At 52.4% G+C, this 17,759-nt stretch overlaps 2 protein-coding genes across 3 annotated transcripts in view; one reads left to right on the top strand and one right to left on the bottom strand.

The window, feature by feature from the left end:
* The window catches only part of BCL2L13 (BCL2 like 13), a 114,418-nt gene extending 108,754 nt beyond the window's left edge, over window positions 1-5,664 (top strand). The window contains exon 8 of the mRNA XM_048828259.2: window positions 5,329-5,664. Coding sequence (XP_048684216.1) covers window positions 5,329-5,397 — 69 coding nt within the window. The 3' untranslated portion in view covers window positions 5,398-5,664. The remainder of the gene's footprint in view (window positions 1-5,328) is intronic.
* Window positions 1-14,979, bottom strand: part of BID (BH3 interacting domain death agonist) — a 37,181-nt gene extending 22,202 nt beyond the window's left edge. Inside the window, exon 1 of one of the 2 annotated variants that reach the window (XM_048828626.1) lies at window positions 14,965-14,979. The gene's annotated coding sequence lies outside the window, so the exon portion shown is untranslated. Of the gene's footprint in view, window positions 1-13,633; window positions 13,749-14,964 lie in introns of those variants that run through there. The other variant, XM_048828621.2, reaches the window with a different exon arrangement.
* Between the last annotated feature and the right edge of the window lie 2,780 nt (window positions 14,980-17,759).

Genomic DNA, 17,759 nt, shown 5'->3' with positions numbered 1-17,759 from the left:
GCCAACATTCCACCATTCCTAGCAGCCATGCCCTCCGGCTTAGGTTACCATCAGATCATAGTATATCTGGGAAAGAATATCTGGCCCAGATCCATACAGAAATACTAGAGATATCTGGAATGCTTTCTAAAGGAACAGCTACAGGAAAAACCTGGTATGCTTCCCTCATAATGTGAACATCTGAATGCTGAAACAATCTGGATAATCCAAAGCTCCTATGTTAGGAGAGAGAATGTTTTTAGGGGGATATGAGCAGAGCAGCCTACTGCAATTAAGCTCACAGAGGCCTGGTCAGCTTCTCTACAGTTCAGAGTATGTAGTAATTCCCTATCAAGAGAACCAAACTCCAGCCAGTTGGTCAGCAGAATTATTCAAGCTGGACCTGTCCGCCTTTCTAGAGTCAGAATCATTCACCACAGACTGAACAAGCAGAGGGGTTTGAGGCATGAACACAGAGACTAGACTTCACAGAACTCACACCGGACGCTGTGTTCATGTTTCCAGACCAGTCATTGCCACATTTGGCAGCTTTTCTGAAACATGAGCTTTCATTTTAAATGTTTCCATTGGACTTTTCCCAAATACAAATGCAGTATAATTATAAACCTCCTAAGAGCTAACACACCCACTTCCCTCAGGTAGGAAATAATGTATTAGTATGGACAAGTCAACAAGATGTTCCATACATGGAAAAAGAAAGAGTGGCCCCATGTTTAACCTGAATGTACTGTGCGGTAGAATAATCCAGTGCCTTGCTGTCCTGTCTCCAGTCCTGTTTTGCAACAATCCCCGCCCCCCCAAAAAAAGTTTAACAAATGGATACCAATAAATTCAAAGGCCAAATTTATCAAGAGTGATTAATAATTTTGAGAGCATGACTTGACACTCCATAAAGGGCCCTGATTTTTAGAGGGTGGGTGCTCAGCACTTCCTGGAAATCAGGCCTCTTTAAAATGCTTCAAGTTGGGCACCCAAAAATTGAGCCATCCAAAATCACTAGTGACTTTTGACAGTCTTGACTATTTAGCTGTCTCTCTTGACTTATGTCTTCTTGGGGAGTACGGGGGAGAAAGATATCACTTTCAAACTCCTTTAGTCAAGAATTTACAAACAGGGGGAATCTCTGGTTTCCAAAGAACCTGATCCAGGAGGTTTGCTGTCTGATGCAGGGGATTACTTGGTTGGGTTTTTGAGGAGCAGCTTCCTAGAATCTGCATCTATTATGGCTGTGGCAACAGGCAGATCTTCATACAGTTCCGTAACATAACACACACTAGTTCCCCCTGCCTATATTCCAGCTGACATTGCTACAGACTCAGGGGAAGCAGCTCCCCCACTCCTCCAACTAAGAGACAGAGAATGACATGGTAATCCAAAGTCCAGGTTCACTAGGGAGGAAACATGACTGTACACAAAAGACCCAGATGGCATTTCACTTTCAGATTCAACTTGTCAGTGTCAGGAAATGCAAACAGCTTCTGAGCACTGTAGGGCCCAGAAAATGGATGTGAAACCCCAAAGCTCTGTGATCAGCTGTCCTACGTGGACTTGCTTCAGCTCAGCTGGGAAGCACTAGATTAGCGACTACAGAGCCCAAAGGAATTTGTTGTCAGAGTAGTACAATGCATCTCCCCAAAACCTTCACTCCAAGATCTCAGGGGAAGATTTCCCCCCTTAAAAATTAGAGACCAAGCAGATGTGACACTAGACTGGGCAACCCATTGGGTTGTGCTACACGGGCAGTCCGGGTACAGTGAGGGTGAGTGCCCTAGGTAAAGGACAGTTACTTGTTCCATAACTGGCGTTCTTTGAGATACGTTGCTCATGTCTATTCCATAGTAGCTGCGCGTGCTCACCATGTTCACCGGTGCCAGAAGTTTTTCCCTTAGCAGTACCTGGAGGGGGAGCGCTGCTGTGACCCCTGGAGTGGTACCTCTATAGCGCGCTATAAGGGGAGCCCTGCGCTCCCCCCACCCTCGGTTCCTTCTTGCCGGACCAACTCCGACAGAGGGGAAGGAGGGCGGGATGTGGAATAGACATGAGCAACATGTCTTGAAGAACGCCATTTACGGAACAGGTAACTGTCCTTTCTCTTCGAGTTCTTGCTCGTGTATTCCACAGTAGGTGATTGCAAGCTATGTCCGATGGAAGTGGGTAGGAGTTCACAGATTCCCTGGCTGAAGCACAGCTCCACCGAAACCAGCGTCTTCCCTGGCGTGGGAGACAATCGCATAGTGCGAGGTGAACGTGTGAACTGAGGACCAGGTAGCGGCTCGACAGATGTCCTGGATAGAGACATGGGCCACAAAGGCAGCAGACAAGGCCTGAGCCCTTGTCGAGTGCACCTTCACAATAGGTGGTGAGGGAACCCCTGCTAGGTCGTAGCGTTAGTGGATGCACGATATAATCCACCAGAAAAGCCTCTGGGTGGAGATCTGTTGACCCTTCATGCGCTCAGCTGAAGCAACAAATAGTTGCGAAGACCTGCGGAACGGCTTAGTCCGGTCCAGATAAAAAGGCAGTGCCCTGTGCACATCGAGCATATGGAGGCAGCATTCCTTGTTAGAGGCATGAGGTTTGGTGCAGAGGACAGGCAGGAAGATGTCCTGGCTCACATGGAAGGCGGAGACCACCTTAGGGAGGAATGCAGGGTGTGGGCGGAGCTGAACCTTGTCCTTGTGAAAGACCATGTGGGGGGGGGGGGAGGGAGAGGGGTCGCAGGTCAGGGCCCTGAACTCTGAAACCCACTGGACTGATGTGATAGCCATGAGGAAGGCTACCTTCCATGAAAGGTGAGAGCAGGAGCATGTGGTCAGGGGCTCAAACGGGGGCACCGTGAGGCAGAACAACACCAAGTTTAGATCCTACTGAGGAACGGGGTTCTAGCAAACAGAAAGGACCGGTCTAGCCTGTTCATGGCATGGGAGAAAACCGAGCAGCCCTGGACCGGTGGATAGAACGCTGATATAGCTGCCAGGTGCAACCTGACGGAGGAAGGTGCCAGACCCTGAGTTCTAAGGTGAAGGAGGTACTCAAGGGTAAGTTGGAGCAGGGCAGACCCTGGGGAAGTACCCCGCCTGCCCGCCCACCTGGAGAACCTGGACCACTTCGCCGGGTAGGCTCGTGGATGGCTTCCTACTTTCTAGGAGAACACTCCTGACCCCTTCCGAACACCTTCTCTTCTCTGCATCTAGCCACTGAGCAGCCACAGTGTCAAATGGAGGGTGTCCAGATTGGGGTGGAGGAGGCAGCCCTGGTCCTGGGAGAGTAGGTCCGGGCGGAGTGGCAATGGCCACGGAGGAGCCACCAGCAAGCTCAGGAGGGTCCCGTACCAATGCTGCCGGGACCAAGCTGGTGCGATCAGGACGACGCATGCCTTGTCCATTTTCACTTTCTCCAAGACCTTGCCGATGAGGGGGAAAAGGAGAGAGGCATAGAGGAATTGACCCGACCATGGCAGGAGGAAGGCATCTGAGATTGTGTTCCTCCCCACCCCCCTCTGGAACAGAACTGGTGGCAACGCTGGTTGTGTCAGGTCACAAACAGGTCTACTTGGGGAGTACCCCATGCTTGGAAGAGCTGGTAAGCGACCTCAGAGTGGAGCGACCACTCGTGTTGGGAGGAGAAAACCCTGCTCAAGCAATTGGCCTGTGTGTTGTTGACGCCTGGCAGGTGGAAAGCCTTCAGGGAGATGTCGTGGGCTATACAAAACTCCCAGAGCCTGAGGGCTTCCTGGCAGAGGGCCGAGGACCTCGCCCCGCCTGTTGATATAAAACATCGCAGCGGTGTTGTCTGTGAGTACTCTGACCACCTTGCCGCGCAATTGTGAGCTGAATGCCACACAGGCTAAGCGTATTGCCCTGAGTTCCCTGACATTTATGTGAAGGGACAACTCCGAGGCCGACCACATCCCTTGGATCTGTGAGTTCCATTGGTCTAGCAAGGGGTTCAGGTCCCAGAAGGGAATCCCCTGGAGCATATTGACGGGGCAGGACCACCATTTTAACGAAGTGATCACCGGCACCGGTACTGTGAGGACTTTGTCCAGCCTGTCCCAGGCCTGGGAGAACTCTGAGGCCAGCCAGAGTTGGAGGGGCCTCATCCAAAGTCTGGCGTGGTGGACCACGTACGTGCATGCCACCATGTGGCCCAGGAGCTGCAGGCATGCTCTGGCCGTGATCATGGGGAACTCCACGACTGAGGCTATGAGCCCCTTCAGGGTCTGGAACCTGCCCAGGGGAAGCGAGGCTGTGGCCTTGGCGGCATCCAGGAGAGCGCCTATGAATTCTATGCGCTGCATTGGAACCAATGTCGACTTGACCTCGTTTACTAGGAGGCCTAGGTCGGCACACGTAGCCAAAAGCAGCTCCGCATGGTCCCGTACCGAAGACCACGAGCTACCCTTCAGTCGCCAGTCGTTGAGGTAGGGAAATATCTGGACCCCACAGCGTCTGAGGTAGGCCGCCACGACTGCCATACACTTTGTGAATACCCTTGGCGCAGTGGACAGACCAAATGGGAGGACCGTAAACTGGTAGTGGTCCTGTCCCACCAAGAAACGAAGGAAATGTCTGTGCCCCTCGAATATATGGATATGGAAGTATGCATCCTGAAGGTCCAGGGCTGCATACCAGTCACCAGGGTCCAGAGAGGGTATGATACATGCCAGAGAGACCATGCGGAACCGGCATTTGGCCATGAACCAATTGAGGTGTTGCAAATCCAGGATAGGCCTGAGCCCCCCTTTCGCCTTCGGGATAAGGAAGTAATGGGAGTAAAACCCTTTCCCCCAGAACTCCCTTGGAACTTTCTCCACAGCTCCCAAGCTGAGGAGCCGACCCACTTCCTGCTCTAGCAGGGATATATGTGACGGGTCCCCCCCGCCGTCCCAGGGAGAGGAGTGAGAGGGCAGGGATGAGACAAACTGTAGCATGTAGCCCTGGAAAATGGTGTTGAGGACCCAACGGTCCGATGTTATTCAGGACCATTCCACAAGGAAGGCACACAAGCGGTTGCTGAAGGCAAACTTTATTGGTAGTAGGGTCCTCTCAGGAGGTACCCTCCTGCAACCAGTCAAAAACGCCTCTTGCCCTGCTGCTTGCCCCTCGAGGGCCCAGGCTGCGGGGCAGAGCGAGACTGCCTCTGAGGTTGCCTCTTTTGGGTCTTGGATCTCTTATAGGCGGGCTCATATCTTGGCTGGGGAGCCGGGGCGGGAGCCTGCAGCTTAGGCTTGTCCTTGGCAGGCAGGACATAAAGCCTGAGGGTTTGCAGGGTAGTACACGAGTCCTTCATGCCATGAAGTTTCACGTCTGTTTGTTCCGTGAACAGGTCCCTGCCATTGAAGGGAAGATCCTGCATCACAGACTGCGCCTCCGTGGAGAGCCCGGACAGCAGTAGCCACGACGCTCTGAGCATGGACACCGCCGAGGCCATGGACCGAGCAGCCGTGTCACCTGCATCCGACGCTGCCTGCAGAGCAGCCTTTACAGCAGCATCCTCCTCCTCCACGAGTGCCTTAAATTCCTTCCTTTCATGCCCCGGAAGGGAGGGTCTGAATTTGGGCAGTGACCCCCACAAGTTAAACTCATAACGGCTGAGGAGGGCTTGGTGGTTGGCCACCTGGAGCTGGAAACTGGATGACTAATAAAGCTTCCTACCAAACGAGTCCAGCCTTCTAGAGTCCTTATCCCTTGGAGGCCTGGATAGTGAGGTGGAGGGAGCCTCCGACATCCCTGCTACCGAACGAGCCCCTGGGTGGGCATGCATGGGGGGGGTCAGGGGGTCTGCTGGCACCACTGTCCCTGCCATGGGGGCCCTTGCCACTGACCGTACTGCGGAACCAGCAGCACCAGCTGGTCGGGTTGGCTGGGCTGGGACATAGGGGGCCACGGGTGGGTCAAGGTTACCAACGACCTATCAGTACCATGGGAGCGGTACGATTGATGGTGCAGAGAACGACGTCTGCCACGGGATCAGGACTCCAACATCGAGGAACGGTGCTGCCTCGAGCCACTACTTCGAGACACTGTGACGCCTAGATCCGTGACGAAGTGGAGCTGGTGATCCCCACCGGGAGTCGTGGGCACGGTGCCTCGAGGAGAGAGAGCTGAAGTGCGAACGGCGATGGAGCCCGCGTCGGGAGCAGCTACAGTAGCTCCGACGAGAAGAGGAGCGCGTACGGCGCCTGTGTCCTGTTGATACTCTCTGCTCAGTGTGGAGCAGTGCCTGGAACTCCGATCCAACGGTACCCAACCAGACTACCTAGTGGGTGATGAAAGCAGAGGCTGGAGACTGTGCCCTGACAGGACGCTGAGCGGGACCGAGAGCAGTCCCCTAACCGGGATCTGCATCGGGTCAGGGTCGGGGTCAACTGCCTAGAGCCCAGTGGCGGCTTGCCTCTAGAGTGGGGCCTGGGCGCCGGTGGTGCCCCGGGTACCTGCAGAGTCATAATGTCTCAGGCCATCCAGAGAGACCTGAGTCGACGCAACCGGGCTGCTCCGCTCAACATGAGTCGGAGCTCTGGAGCCCAGGGGGGAACTGGGGCTGCCCAATTCAGGTCTAGCCTCTCCCCTTGCTTTCTCTTGACACCGCTGAGAAGACAGGGCCTTTCTCTGTTTCTGAGATGGTGAGCGGTGCCGGCCACCAGAAGGTGCCAGGGGATCACTGCGTACCGAAGACGAGGTGCCCGGTGCCGAATCCGTTCGGCGCACCGGGGTTGGGGCCAGTGCCGACTCCATGAGAAGGGCCCGAAGTCTAATGACTCTTTCCTTGTTGGTTCTAGGTTTGAAGGACCTGCAGATCTTACAGCGGTCGCTAATGTGGGACTGACCCAAGCAGCGGAGACAGTCGGTGGGCAGGTCACTTCTGGGCATCCAACGCCTGCAAGAGTCACACGATTTAAACCCTGGGGCACAGGGCATGCCCTGGCCCGAACACTAACTGAACTGAAACTTGTTGAACTAACACACACAGGTACCGCTAACAACGAATGACGAGTTCTGGGATGAGCTGCAGCGAAGTGAAGCTGGAGCAAGTAGTTCCGATGTACCCTCACTGGCGGCAAGAAGGAACTGAGGGTGAGGGGAGTGCACGGTTCCCCTTATAGCACGCTATAAAGGCGCCACTCCAGGGGTCGCAGCAGCGCTCCCCCTACGGGTACTGCTAAGGGAAAAACTTCCGGCACCGGTGCACATGGCGAGCATGAACACCTACTGTGGAATACACATGAGCAAGCACTCGAAGAACTGTAGCGTGGGCAGTGTCAGAAACCGTCTATAGTTCTGCTTGTTCCAGGGGTCGGAAATACGGCACAAGGTGACGCTTGCAGCCACTTATGCATCCACAGAATCAGACACCCATTAGCATCTCACCTGATGCTGAGTAAAGGCTTTGATTGTAGATTCTGGGGTGAAGGGAAGCAGGGAGTCCTACAGGAAAAAATGACTTAAAACCATGAGAGTGGCCTGATTTTAGTGAGAGTGGAAACATTTTGGTGTGTTACTGATACCTGTAGCCTCTTCCTCCTGTTCACACAGGGCTGGATACAGGGCCCATTGTACTCAAAGGGCCTCTCCATTTACTTCAGTTTGAGTTGGATCAGGCCTAGGGAGAGGAATTGGAGAGACCAGGTAGCTGCGTCTAGAACAGGACTCTAGCTGAGTCTAGAACAGGACTCATTGTCCAAGGCAGCTCTTACCACTGGGCTCAGGAACAGCTTCACACAGGTGTCAAAGGCCTACGCTCTTATTAGTTCAAGGTGCCACAGACTAATCCAAGAAGAGAGAGGGAGACACTCGGAGGAGCCCCAGAAAGTGGGGCAAAGAGGAGAGTTCACACACAGCATTGTAAAAATTTTGCTGTGCTGTTCAGCGAGTGCCCCAGGAAGGGTGGAGGAAACAACTTAGGCAAGCTCAGCAAGGCCTGGAGAAGGGTACAATGCTAAACCATGTTTACACACTGCCCTTGGAGTAGGAAAGGCACCAGTGAGAACAGCAGCATCCCATATCACAATTTGCCGCAAGCAGCAGCACTTCTCCAACTCCAGCCCGAAGAAACATCATTTTCAGACAAAAAATCCTACTATACATTTATTGTACGACTTTCAAGAGAGGATTTATCTTTAAACCCCTCCCTCCGGTAACCTCTCTCTCACGTCATGTTCTTTGTCCAAACCGCAACTGAAAAACGTTTGGGGCAGTGACGGTCTCTCTGCACTCTGAAGCAAATACATAGAATCATAGAATTGCAGGGCTGCAATGGACCTTGAGAGGTCATCTGGTTCAGCCCCCTGTGCTGCAGCAGGACCAAGTAAACCTAGACCATCCCTGACAGGTGTTTGTCTAACCTGTTCTTAGAAACCTCCAATGATGGGGATTCCACAACCACCCTTGCAAGTCTATTCCAGTACTTCACTACCCTCATAGTTAGAAATTTTGTCCTAATATCTAACCTAAATCTCACTTGCTGCAGATTAAGCCCATTACTTCTTGTCCTACCTCCAGTGACACAGAGAACGGATCACCATCCTCTTTATAACAGCTCTTAACGCAGTTGAAGACACATCAGGCCCCTCCTCAGTCAAGACTAAACATGCCCATTTTTTAAACCTTTTCCTCATAGGTCAGGTTTACTAAACTTTTTATCATTGTTGTTGCTCTCCTCTGGACTCTCTCCAATTTGTCCACATCTTTCTTAAAGTGTAACACCCAGAATTTTTAAAGATAGGTACTGTATTTGCCCTTCTCTAGTCCTCTGGGACCTCACATGTCCTCCATGAGTCCTCAAAAAATAATTGCTAACAATTCCAAGATTGCTTCAGCTTATTCCTTAAGTGCCCTAGAATGCATTTCATCAGACCCTGATGACTTGAATACATCTAACTTATCTAAATATTCTTTTACTTGCTCTTTCCCTATTCTGACTTGCATTCCTTCCCCCTTGCTGTTAAATGTCTTAAGTATCTGGTCACAATTTACCTTTTTAGTGAAGACTGAAGCAAAATAGGCATTAAATACCTCAGCCTTCTTGATGTTGTCCTTTATTAGCTCTCCTTCCCTGCTAAGCAGAGGATCTCCAGTTTCCTTTGTCTTCTCTTGCTCATGCTTATGAATAAAATAAGAACTTACAGCTGGAATCAAATCCAAATCAAAACTCTAGAGCTGAACTTCCCCAAACTTAAGGAGGTTCAAACTTCAGTGTGAATTTTGCAGTTCAGGTCAAGCTCTGAGGATAGCTTCCTTCTTAGCAATATTAATATGTGCTTGGCTCTGTGCAAGACTCAAAGGTCAAGACTGTTCTTGCCCCAAATCCCTTACAGCCAATCAGACAATTAATGCACACTCCATTGAGATAATAAGTGGAAGGTGCTATGCAAAGAAATCACCAAGTACTGGATTTGCCAGCAATTTCAGATCCTTGTCTGAGGAAACACCTATTAAATGGAAATGAAAAAACAGCTCATTTGCAATCAGTTCATAATTCACTTGAGAAAAGGAAGTTACCCATCAAGCTGACTCCCCGCTGTGGGTTAGCTCACTCTGACAGCAAAGTGGGGAGAGTAGGAATCTCTCAGAACATTCCTACAGAGCCCATGTTGTTTCCTGATGTTGATTCCTGATGTTTCCATGTTGTTTCATGATCTCACACCTGTGACCTGCTATTATGCATAGACTAGAGCAATGCTTGGGTTGACTGCATATACAAAGTGCTAATGGTTACGCTGTTCCTGTTCCTCACAGGCACGCACTACAGCAGTGGTGGGCAACCTGCGGCCCATCAGGGTAATCTGCTGGCAGGCTGCGAGACAGTTTGTTTACATTGACCGTCCGCAGGCACGTCCGCAGCTCCCAGTGGCCGCAGTTCACCGTTCCCGGCCAATGGGAGCTGCGGGAAGTGGCGCGGGCTTCAGGAACGTGCTGGCCGCGGCTCCCATTGGCCAGAAACGGCGAACTGCGGCCACTGGGAGCTGCAGGTGGCCGTGCCTAAGGATGGTCAATGTAAACAAACTGTCTTGTGGCCCGCCAACGGATTATCCTGATGGGCCGCATGTGGCCCACGGGTTGCCCACTACTGCACTACAGGATAGCACCACGCACTCACAGTGTCACACACAATTCTGTGGGTTTAAAGTGCCATTCTGTACATGAAAGGACTCTAAAAATGGTACTGTGTGGTCCCTGGCTCTGTCTCTTGCTGATTCCAGATCAAAAGTGCTCACTCTCTTAAAAAACAAAACTTATTTGAACTACCAGCCCTTCAAACTCATGCCGAGATGCAAGAATCAAGCTGGGTTCATTTTCTTATGCACTATCATCTGTTTACATAAAAGTAAACAATATGAGGAAACAACATGGGCACAGTTGGGTCTCAAATAACCATGCTTCTTAAAAAGACACACACATGCCAGGCCTAGCTACATACCTGCTGCTGCATGACTATTTCTGAAGGCTACTAACACAGAACATGGTGAGAAACACTAGTGAGCTCACACACTGTTTAAATGGATGCAACCCTATTCCTATGCACGATAGGCCTCATTGCCAGTAACAGCGTTTCTAAAGGCTTGATGACACCTGTGCAGCCCCAGTTGCCTTCAGTGGGCTCGCCAAATTGTTTGGAACAATTGTCCTGATGATGCACAAGGAGGAATAGAAACAAATTCACCCTCTCAGTGGTGCTGGCTCCAGCTGGGCTAACTCAAGTAAAAAGCAGGAAAAAAAATCATTTTTGATTTCTAATTACAACAGATTTATATCCACAGACAGGATCAGTGGAGTGAGAAGGTGCCATTTTTATATAGTCACTTTTCAGTACAAGCCACACCTAAGTAGTAAATATGTGTGTGCTTTTAATCTCAGAGTAGAGCCCAGTGTGTGGGAAACCGTGCATGCCACATGACAACATAAAACCTGCCCTAAAGAGTTTGCAATCTGATGATGCAAACTGTGTCTGCACAGCGCCTAGCACAACGGAGCCCCATTCTGGGTTGGTCCCTAGGCGTAATAAATATGATTAATAATAACAGTAGACACGATGGAGCAAGCGACAGTTACAGGCAACAGGTGGGGGAAATAGGAGGCTGTGCAGACAATGGGTTAGAAAAGGTCACGTAGGTACTTGGTTATTATGGATGCATCTTTTTATAAAATCCATTCCCCCTCTATTTGTGTAACCCAGGCTGGCCCGGTGTAGATCTTTGTGCTCCCCGCCCCACCAGCAGCTCCTTCACCTAAGCAGTAGAGAGCTGGACAGTATATTATTTCTTTTCCCATAAAAAATAACTCAACAAAAAACAAAAACACTTTTTGTCATTTCCATTGAAAGTCCCCCCGGCCCCCCCCTTAATTTTGGATGAAAAACTGGCAGATGAAATTTTTGAAATATCGACTGCAGGAAATCAAAACATTTGCAAAAACTTGTCAAAAGTAGTCATTTTCTGTTAAAAACCATTTTGATCGGCTCTACAGAGGTTACAGAAGAGTCTGCTACAACCACTATGTAGAGCACCTCATCCTAAAGATCAAGCTGTAGGTTCTTGTACTTTGACCATCCCAGGTTCAAAACCCACTGTCACCTCATGTAAGAGCAGTTACATATACTCCTTGCACACTCTAAAAAGCCCTTCTCTGGAAGAGTGCTTGCTCACTCAACTCCCTCTTGCTCCCACTGCCCTGCTGTCACCCTCCACCACACCAAGCATCTCTCTTCTCCAAACCCCATCCAGACACACCAAAATATATTATTTAACATTATCATTGCAGCATACGGGTCTGCGTGCTGCTCCTGGTGAGTAAAGGAACAGCTGAATTTACAACAATCGACCAGGGCAAACCAGGCCCTGAGGGGAAAGAGGAGTGCGCTGATTGAATATGGTGATGGGGATGGCACTATGCAATCATTTAACTCCTGGTATAGGGAAACCCAGTAAGAGCCAGCATAAACTCCAAGCCTGCAGACTGTCTGATTTTCACTCTTTTATTGGAGGTGACATTCCTGGATTCCTCTGATGTGAACTTGAATGCAACCATGGCCATGGAAATCCAGAAACGGGAGCTTTGGCGGAAGCAGTCAAGCAACAACCAGGCAGGAGTTTCCTAGTTTTGCTACAGGGTTAATCTCTTCCTCTTCTCTCCACAAGGATCCTACCCAGAGATAGGGTGACCAGACAGCAAGTGTGAAAAATCGGGATGGGGGTGAGGGGTAATAGGAGCCTATATAAGAAAAAGACCCAAAAATCGGGACTGTTCCTATAAAATCGGGACATCTGGTCATCCTACCCAGAGGACACCAGAAGGCAGACTATGGGAAGCACTGTATAACACTCACCAGGGCAGCATAAAGGGCCTTGCAGAGACACTCCCCACAAGGCTGAACAGGAGAGGGGCAATCTGGCCAGAGATGTGCCAGCAGCCAGCTGTTTCCAACAGCGGCGTGGGGCCACAGCATGCAGGCAGCCTGCCTGAGCCCTGCTATGCCACTGGACTTTTAGCAGCCCAGAGATCACGATCGAGGCTCCAGGATTGACCAGTTGATTGCGATTGTATAGAATTATGAATTTGACACTGAATTGTATAGAATTATGGATTTATTTTTGCCGGGGGGGGGGGGGTGCTTAGCCCGAGGCCCTGGGCTGCAGCCCCTAAAGCCCTTGCATTAATCCGGCCCTGGCCATGAGCCCACTCTTTTTTTTAAAATTGACTAACTCGCATTAACATTGCTGTTTGTGAAACAGGCCACTGCGCCAGCCTGAAAGCAAGGTGCCCTGCCATCAGGATGCATCCCCTGAAAAATACCTTGTGCCAGCTACTCGGGACACAGGCACATCATGGGTATGAGTGGGGGCTGGCACTGCCTTAGCCATTACAACAAGCGGAGCACAGCACTGTTACTAGCGCCGGATTCTCACAGGCTGGGGGCACTGGTGCTTGTACATTTTAAGGCCAGAGGAACTATTATGCCGACCGCCCAGTCTGAGCTCCTGCCTAACACGGGCCCTGCGCAGCACCTCACCCCGCCACCGCTGCATCAAGCCAGTGACCTGAGGCTGAGCTCCAACACCTCTCGGAAAAACAGCCGACGGGCGGTAACCCACGGCTCAGCCCCACGCTCTAGCTCCCGCAGAGTTACAAGCGCTCGCTGCGGCGCTCTCTGTGCTGGGGGTGGCAGCACACCGGGAAAGGAATAAAGACACGTTGGTCACCACTAGCGCCCCCGCCCTGGTTTGGAGGCAGGTGGCACCGGGGCGAGAGAGGGGAATTGGGGGGGGGGTGCGGGCGAAGATCGGTTTGAAACCCACCTTCCAGTACAGCCTCTGGGCATCTCGCTCCGGAGCGTGAGACCCACAAGCCCGCCCCGCCGAGCGACCAGGCCGCCCTGCCCCGTGGCGGGGGGTTCAGGAGCGAAGCCCGGCCACGGGGGCAGGCGCCACCCCGGCTCCAGGGCCCCGGGCCACTGCAGCCTCCGGGGCGCTGCCGGCCGCTCGCCAGCCGGATTCCCCGCGGGCTTCCCCGCCCCTCGCGCGGAGGGAGCCCCGGCGGCTCCGGGGCCGGCTCCGGCCCGGCTCCCGCGGCGGGGGTGGGATGCAGGCGGAGCTCCGGGGCCGGCTGCGGAGCGGGGGCGCCCGGGGGATACTCACCGCGCGCCGCTGCCTGCGGGGCCCGGGCAAACGCGCAGCCCCGGCCTGCGGAGCTCGGCAGCCGCCGGGTGGGGGGAGCTTCCTCCGCTCTCCCTCCAAACCGCTTAAAGAGACAGCGGCCGCTTTGTGCTCCGGCGCCGCGCGGGCCCCCGGGCGCTGGGGGAGGGGGGCGGGACCTAGCCCCGGGCTGGATCGCAGCGCGGGGGGGCCCTGCGGGGAGATGCTGGGGGAAGGGACCTGGCAACTGCTCCCAAAGGGGACACCGGGGGAGGAAATTAGGGCCAAGCCCCAGAGCAATATGGGGGAGGGTTGGAGAGTCCCAAGCCGGTGTGTGTGCGGGGGGGGGGGGGTATTTATTTATTTTTTTACCACCCAGGGACAATTGCATCGCGTGCCCGTGGGGGAGACAGCGCAGAGCTGCTAGCAGGGATTGCCAGGGAGCCCATCGCTGTGGCATCGAGCCATCAGGCAGGCACAGCCCTTGGGTAAAGGCCTAGGCCCACTAACATGCTGCTGGGAGGGGGAAGGGATCCCTGCCGAAGGGCCAAGAGCAAGCGGAGCTGCCCCGCGAGGAGGGAAGGGCTGAGGGAGTGGAGAAGAGGAGCCAGGTTCATGGCTGTGCGCTGGGGGGGGGAAGGGAGCCGTTCCTAGGGCGGCCAGTCTCAAAACGCTGCAGGCTGGTGGGTGGCTGCACTGTGCCAGCAAGACGCGACTCAACCGTGCACAGGAATTTCCCCCGTGCACAGGTGGGCAAAGAGGACGCCACCTCCTGCTTGCAGTGGGGCCCCTGCTGCTATCTCCGGGGGAAATCACCAACACTTGACGCAACTGGCTGCTGTCTCATGCGGCTCGAACAGGAGGCTCGGCCCCCTAGGCTCAGGTCCCCGCAGCTAAGCAAAAGAGGAACCGCTCAGCAAATATTTCAGCAGGCCAGGGCTGCCTCGGTTCTGTCTAACCCCGCAGCGTTTCGTGCAGGGGCAAGGCGGGGAGAGAGGTGAAATCAGACACAGTTCCAGGCTCGGTGCTGCTCGACAGAGGGGTCCCCATTCTGATCCTAGCTGGGGAGTTTTTTGGTGACCAAGATTACATTTTGGCTTGAAAATTAAGTATTATCAACCCTATTCATTCAATAGGAATAAGGTCCCCTCGCCTTGTAAATAAAGAGATTTTTAAACCAATCACCAGTGTTTTGAATAATAAGGGGGGTGCTTTTTTTTCTTCGCTGGTTTCTGAGCCTTTAGGCTGCACTTACTGCATGCTTCTAGCTTTTCTTTACCACCATACCGACTAGACACCTCAAAGAAAAAGGAAGTGAAAACTAACATTCTCACCTGATTAGCGCTGGACCAGGCTAGAAGGGCATTCGAGCTCCCCCAGTACTTCTGGCAAAGGAGGGGGGCTAGGCCCCAGGCCCAGCAGCTGCCACCTACAGTCCAAGCCACGCCCAAGACACCGTGAGTGGCCCTGGGCCCCAGGGCCCACATAGAAGGCCCTGGGCTGGGGAGTCTGTCCCAGAGTGTCAGTGCTGTGGAATGGGAGGGCAGGCCTTGGCACTTCCCCAAGCCCCCTGCAGGAGGAGGGACCATGCAGCACCAGGGTTTTGCACAGAGAGCAGCGTGCTCGGGATCCGCAGATACCTCCCCCTGTGCTTTCTGGGCTGTGGCCTGCCCTGGTTCCAGGGGCCCAGGCTTGGCACATCTCAGCAGAGGGGGAGTTACTATGGAGCCCCCAGCACCCCTGTAGAAAGCCCCAGTGGCTACCCTGCCTGGGACAAGGGTTCAGGGAAGTGCTAGGGCCTCCCGTCCCAGCCCGCAGCACATGGACTCGAGCAGGCGCTTCCTTATTGGAGAGGGACATGAGCACCCTTGTCTCTTACTTCCTGTGGGGGGGTGGGTCCTTGGCTGCAAGGCTCTCTGCACTTCTGTCTTGGACATGGCCAGGGAGGCAGCAGCTGCTGGATCTCTGCTCAGACCCAGCTGGGGCGGGACCTTAGCCCCCCCTCTGTTGAGCCTTCTCCCTCCTTCCTCTATAATCAATGCTACTGACTCTGCCTTCGTTCCCACAAGACACTGCGGGGGAGGGAGGGGTGCAGGAGGCAGGAAAGGAGCCTTTTACTGCTCCACAGGCCGAAAGGTCCCAGCTGGAGTATAGTGACATCCCGCCTCCCCTTTGCTGCTCCTAAGCAAGTAGATCCAAACTGGTGTCAACAAAAGGACTCAAGCTCTGCCCCAATCATATGACTCCAGCTACTGGGGCTTTAAGAAATACACCATTTCCAGAGTTGGCAATGGACTCCTTCACAGTCCATGGCCATTTTCCTCTCTTTATGTCCATCTTCCCATGTCCAAATGATCCTTCACCCTTATGGAGAATGTAAGAGACAGTAGTACATTTTATCCATGGAGTTTGTTTTTTTGGGACAACCTTATAGAAATCTATAGGATGATTAAAAAAAAACCTATAGCAAGGAGATCATTCTTCATTAAATTCTATAGGGTTTTAGACTAAGTTCTACAGAAAAGTGGTTTTCAAACTTTTCCATACTGGGGACCTCCCCCTCCCATCTAGCCCTATGGAAGGACAAAGTTAGCTGCAACTGCAGGTTGAGAATCCCTGCTCTAAAGCTGTATTAGTTTCATTCCTGTTACATTCCATAGGATTTTTCCATAAAGTTGAGAGTGTAGGGAACACTCCCCCTCCCCCAATTTTGAGGCGTTCCTCACTGGAAAGGGGGGTTAAGGAGAGTGGAGTTTTCCTGCTCTTGTGGCAGGTGTGAAGTCCCCTGCTGTGATGCTGATAGGGAGCCCTTTGAGGTCTCCTACCTTGAAAGGTGTCTCACTTGGGCCTGTGAAGCAGCACCCTTTAAGGAATAAGCCTGCCCTCTCCTATACATGGGACCTAGAGATGCACTTACTTAACCCGTCAACCACACACAACATTCATTGCAAGAACTGTTAACAAAACAAATTGTGTGTGTGATAGAAGTCATAGAGACAGCTTTCCATTAACACACAGTTCCCCTTTCGTGCTTGCTATGGTTATCCCCCTAGTAAGTTAAGGGTTCTTTGGAGAAATTGTTTTGTCTGGAAAGTGGTTAGAAAACCCAAGATATTTGGCTTTCCCACTTACAGTAGCTGTAAGAGAGATAGATCCATGCCCTCACTGAAAATCCCCCCCCCCCCCAATCAATCTTGGGCACACAGGCCCCATGCCATAAAAGAGCCTTCACCAATCATGGCCTCATACCCCGACTGTATCATGTCACATCCCCACACATCAGTCCCTAGAAAGGACCTTACCTCTCCCCTGCCCCCCACGTCCGTCCCTTCACGATGATGTTGTTATAAACCTCCCTCTAACCCTTTACCTGAGCCACTGCGGAACTCAAAGCACTTGCAAATGATCCACTCCTCTTTTGGCTTCGACTCTCACCTTCTGAAAAAGGGCCCAGCAGAATGGGTGGGGTGAATAAGTAAGGCTGCGTGTGGGGGATGAGACAGCAGCATGTTGCAAAATGTATACGCTGCAAAATATTTCCTCTTCCTGGAGTGCTCTTTCATATAAATGGAAAGTGAAAGCAAAAACTACTGCCACCCTGAGCTACTGATTTGGGTCTCCTGTCTTTTCATTGTGGTCTCTTCCTCTTCTTACAACCTCCAGGTGCCCGTAGCCAACCTGTGGTAGATATAGGGAGTGTAGCCTTCCTCTACCTAGGGGTCCTTTCCAGGCCAGGCGTATTTGTTTCCTGAAGTGGAAAAACCAGAATCCTTGTCAGGCTCGTCTTATTATTTGTATTATAGTAGCACCTGGAGGCCCCAACTGAGCTCAGAGCCCCATTGTGCTACGTGCTGTACAGACACAGTGGGAGAGAGCCCCTACCACTGTTACAATCTAAACAGACAAGACAGGGGGGGGGGGGGGGGGGAAGCAAATATCTCCATTTTACAAACAACTCTGTAGCACAGAGCTGGGAAGTGATTTGCCCAAGGTCACAGAGCAGGTCACTTGCAAAGCTGGGAATTTAACTTAGATCTCAACTCCCAATCCAGTGCCTTAACCAGAGACCATCTTTCCTCTCTATCCATCTTCCTTTTGAACAACAGGAGAGAGGCCCCCTACAAGCCAA

The sequence above is a fragment of the Caretta caretta genome, chromosome 1 (assembly GCF_965140235.1).
Source record: "Caretta caretta isolate rCarCar2 chromosome 1, rCarCar1.hap1, whole genome shotgun sequence".
NCBI classification, from domain to species: Eukaryota; Metazoa; Chordata; order Testudines; family Cheloniidae; genus Caretta; species Caretta caretta.
Note: the sequence above shows the minus strand (reverse complement) of the source record. Positions and strands in the feature narration are given on the sequence as shown.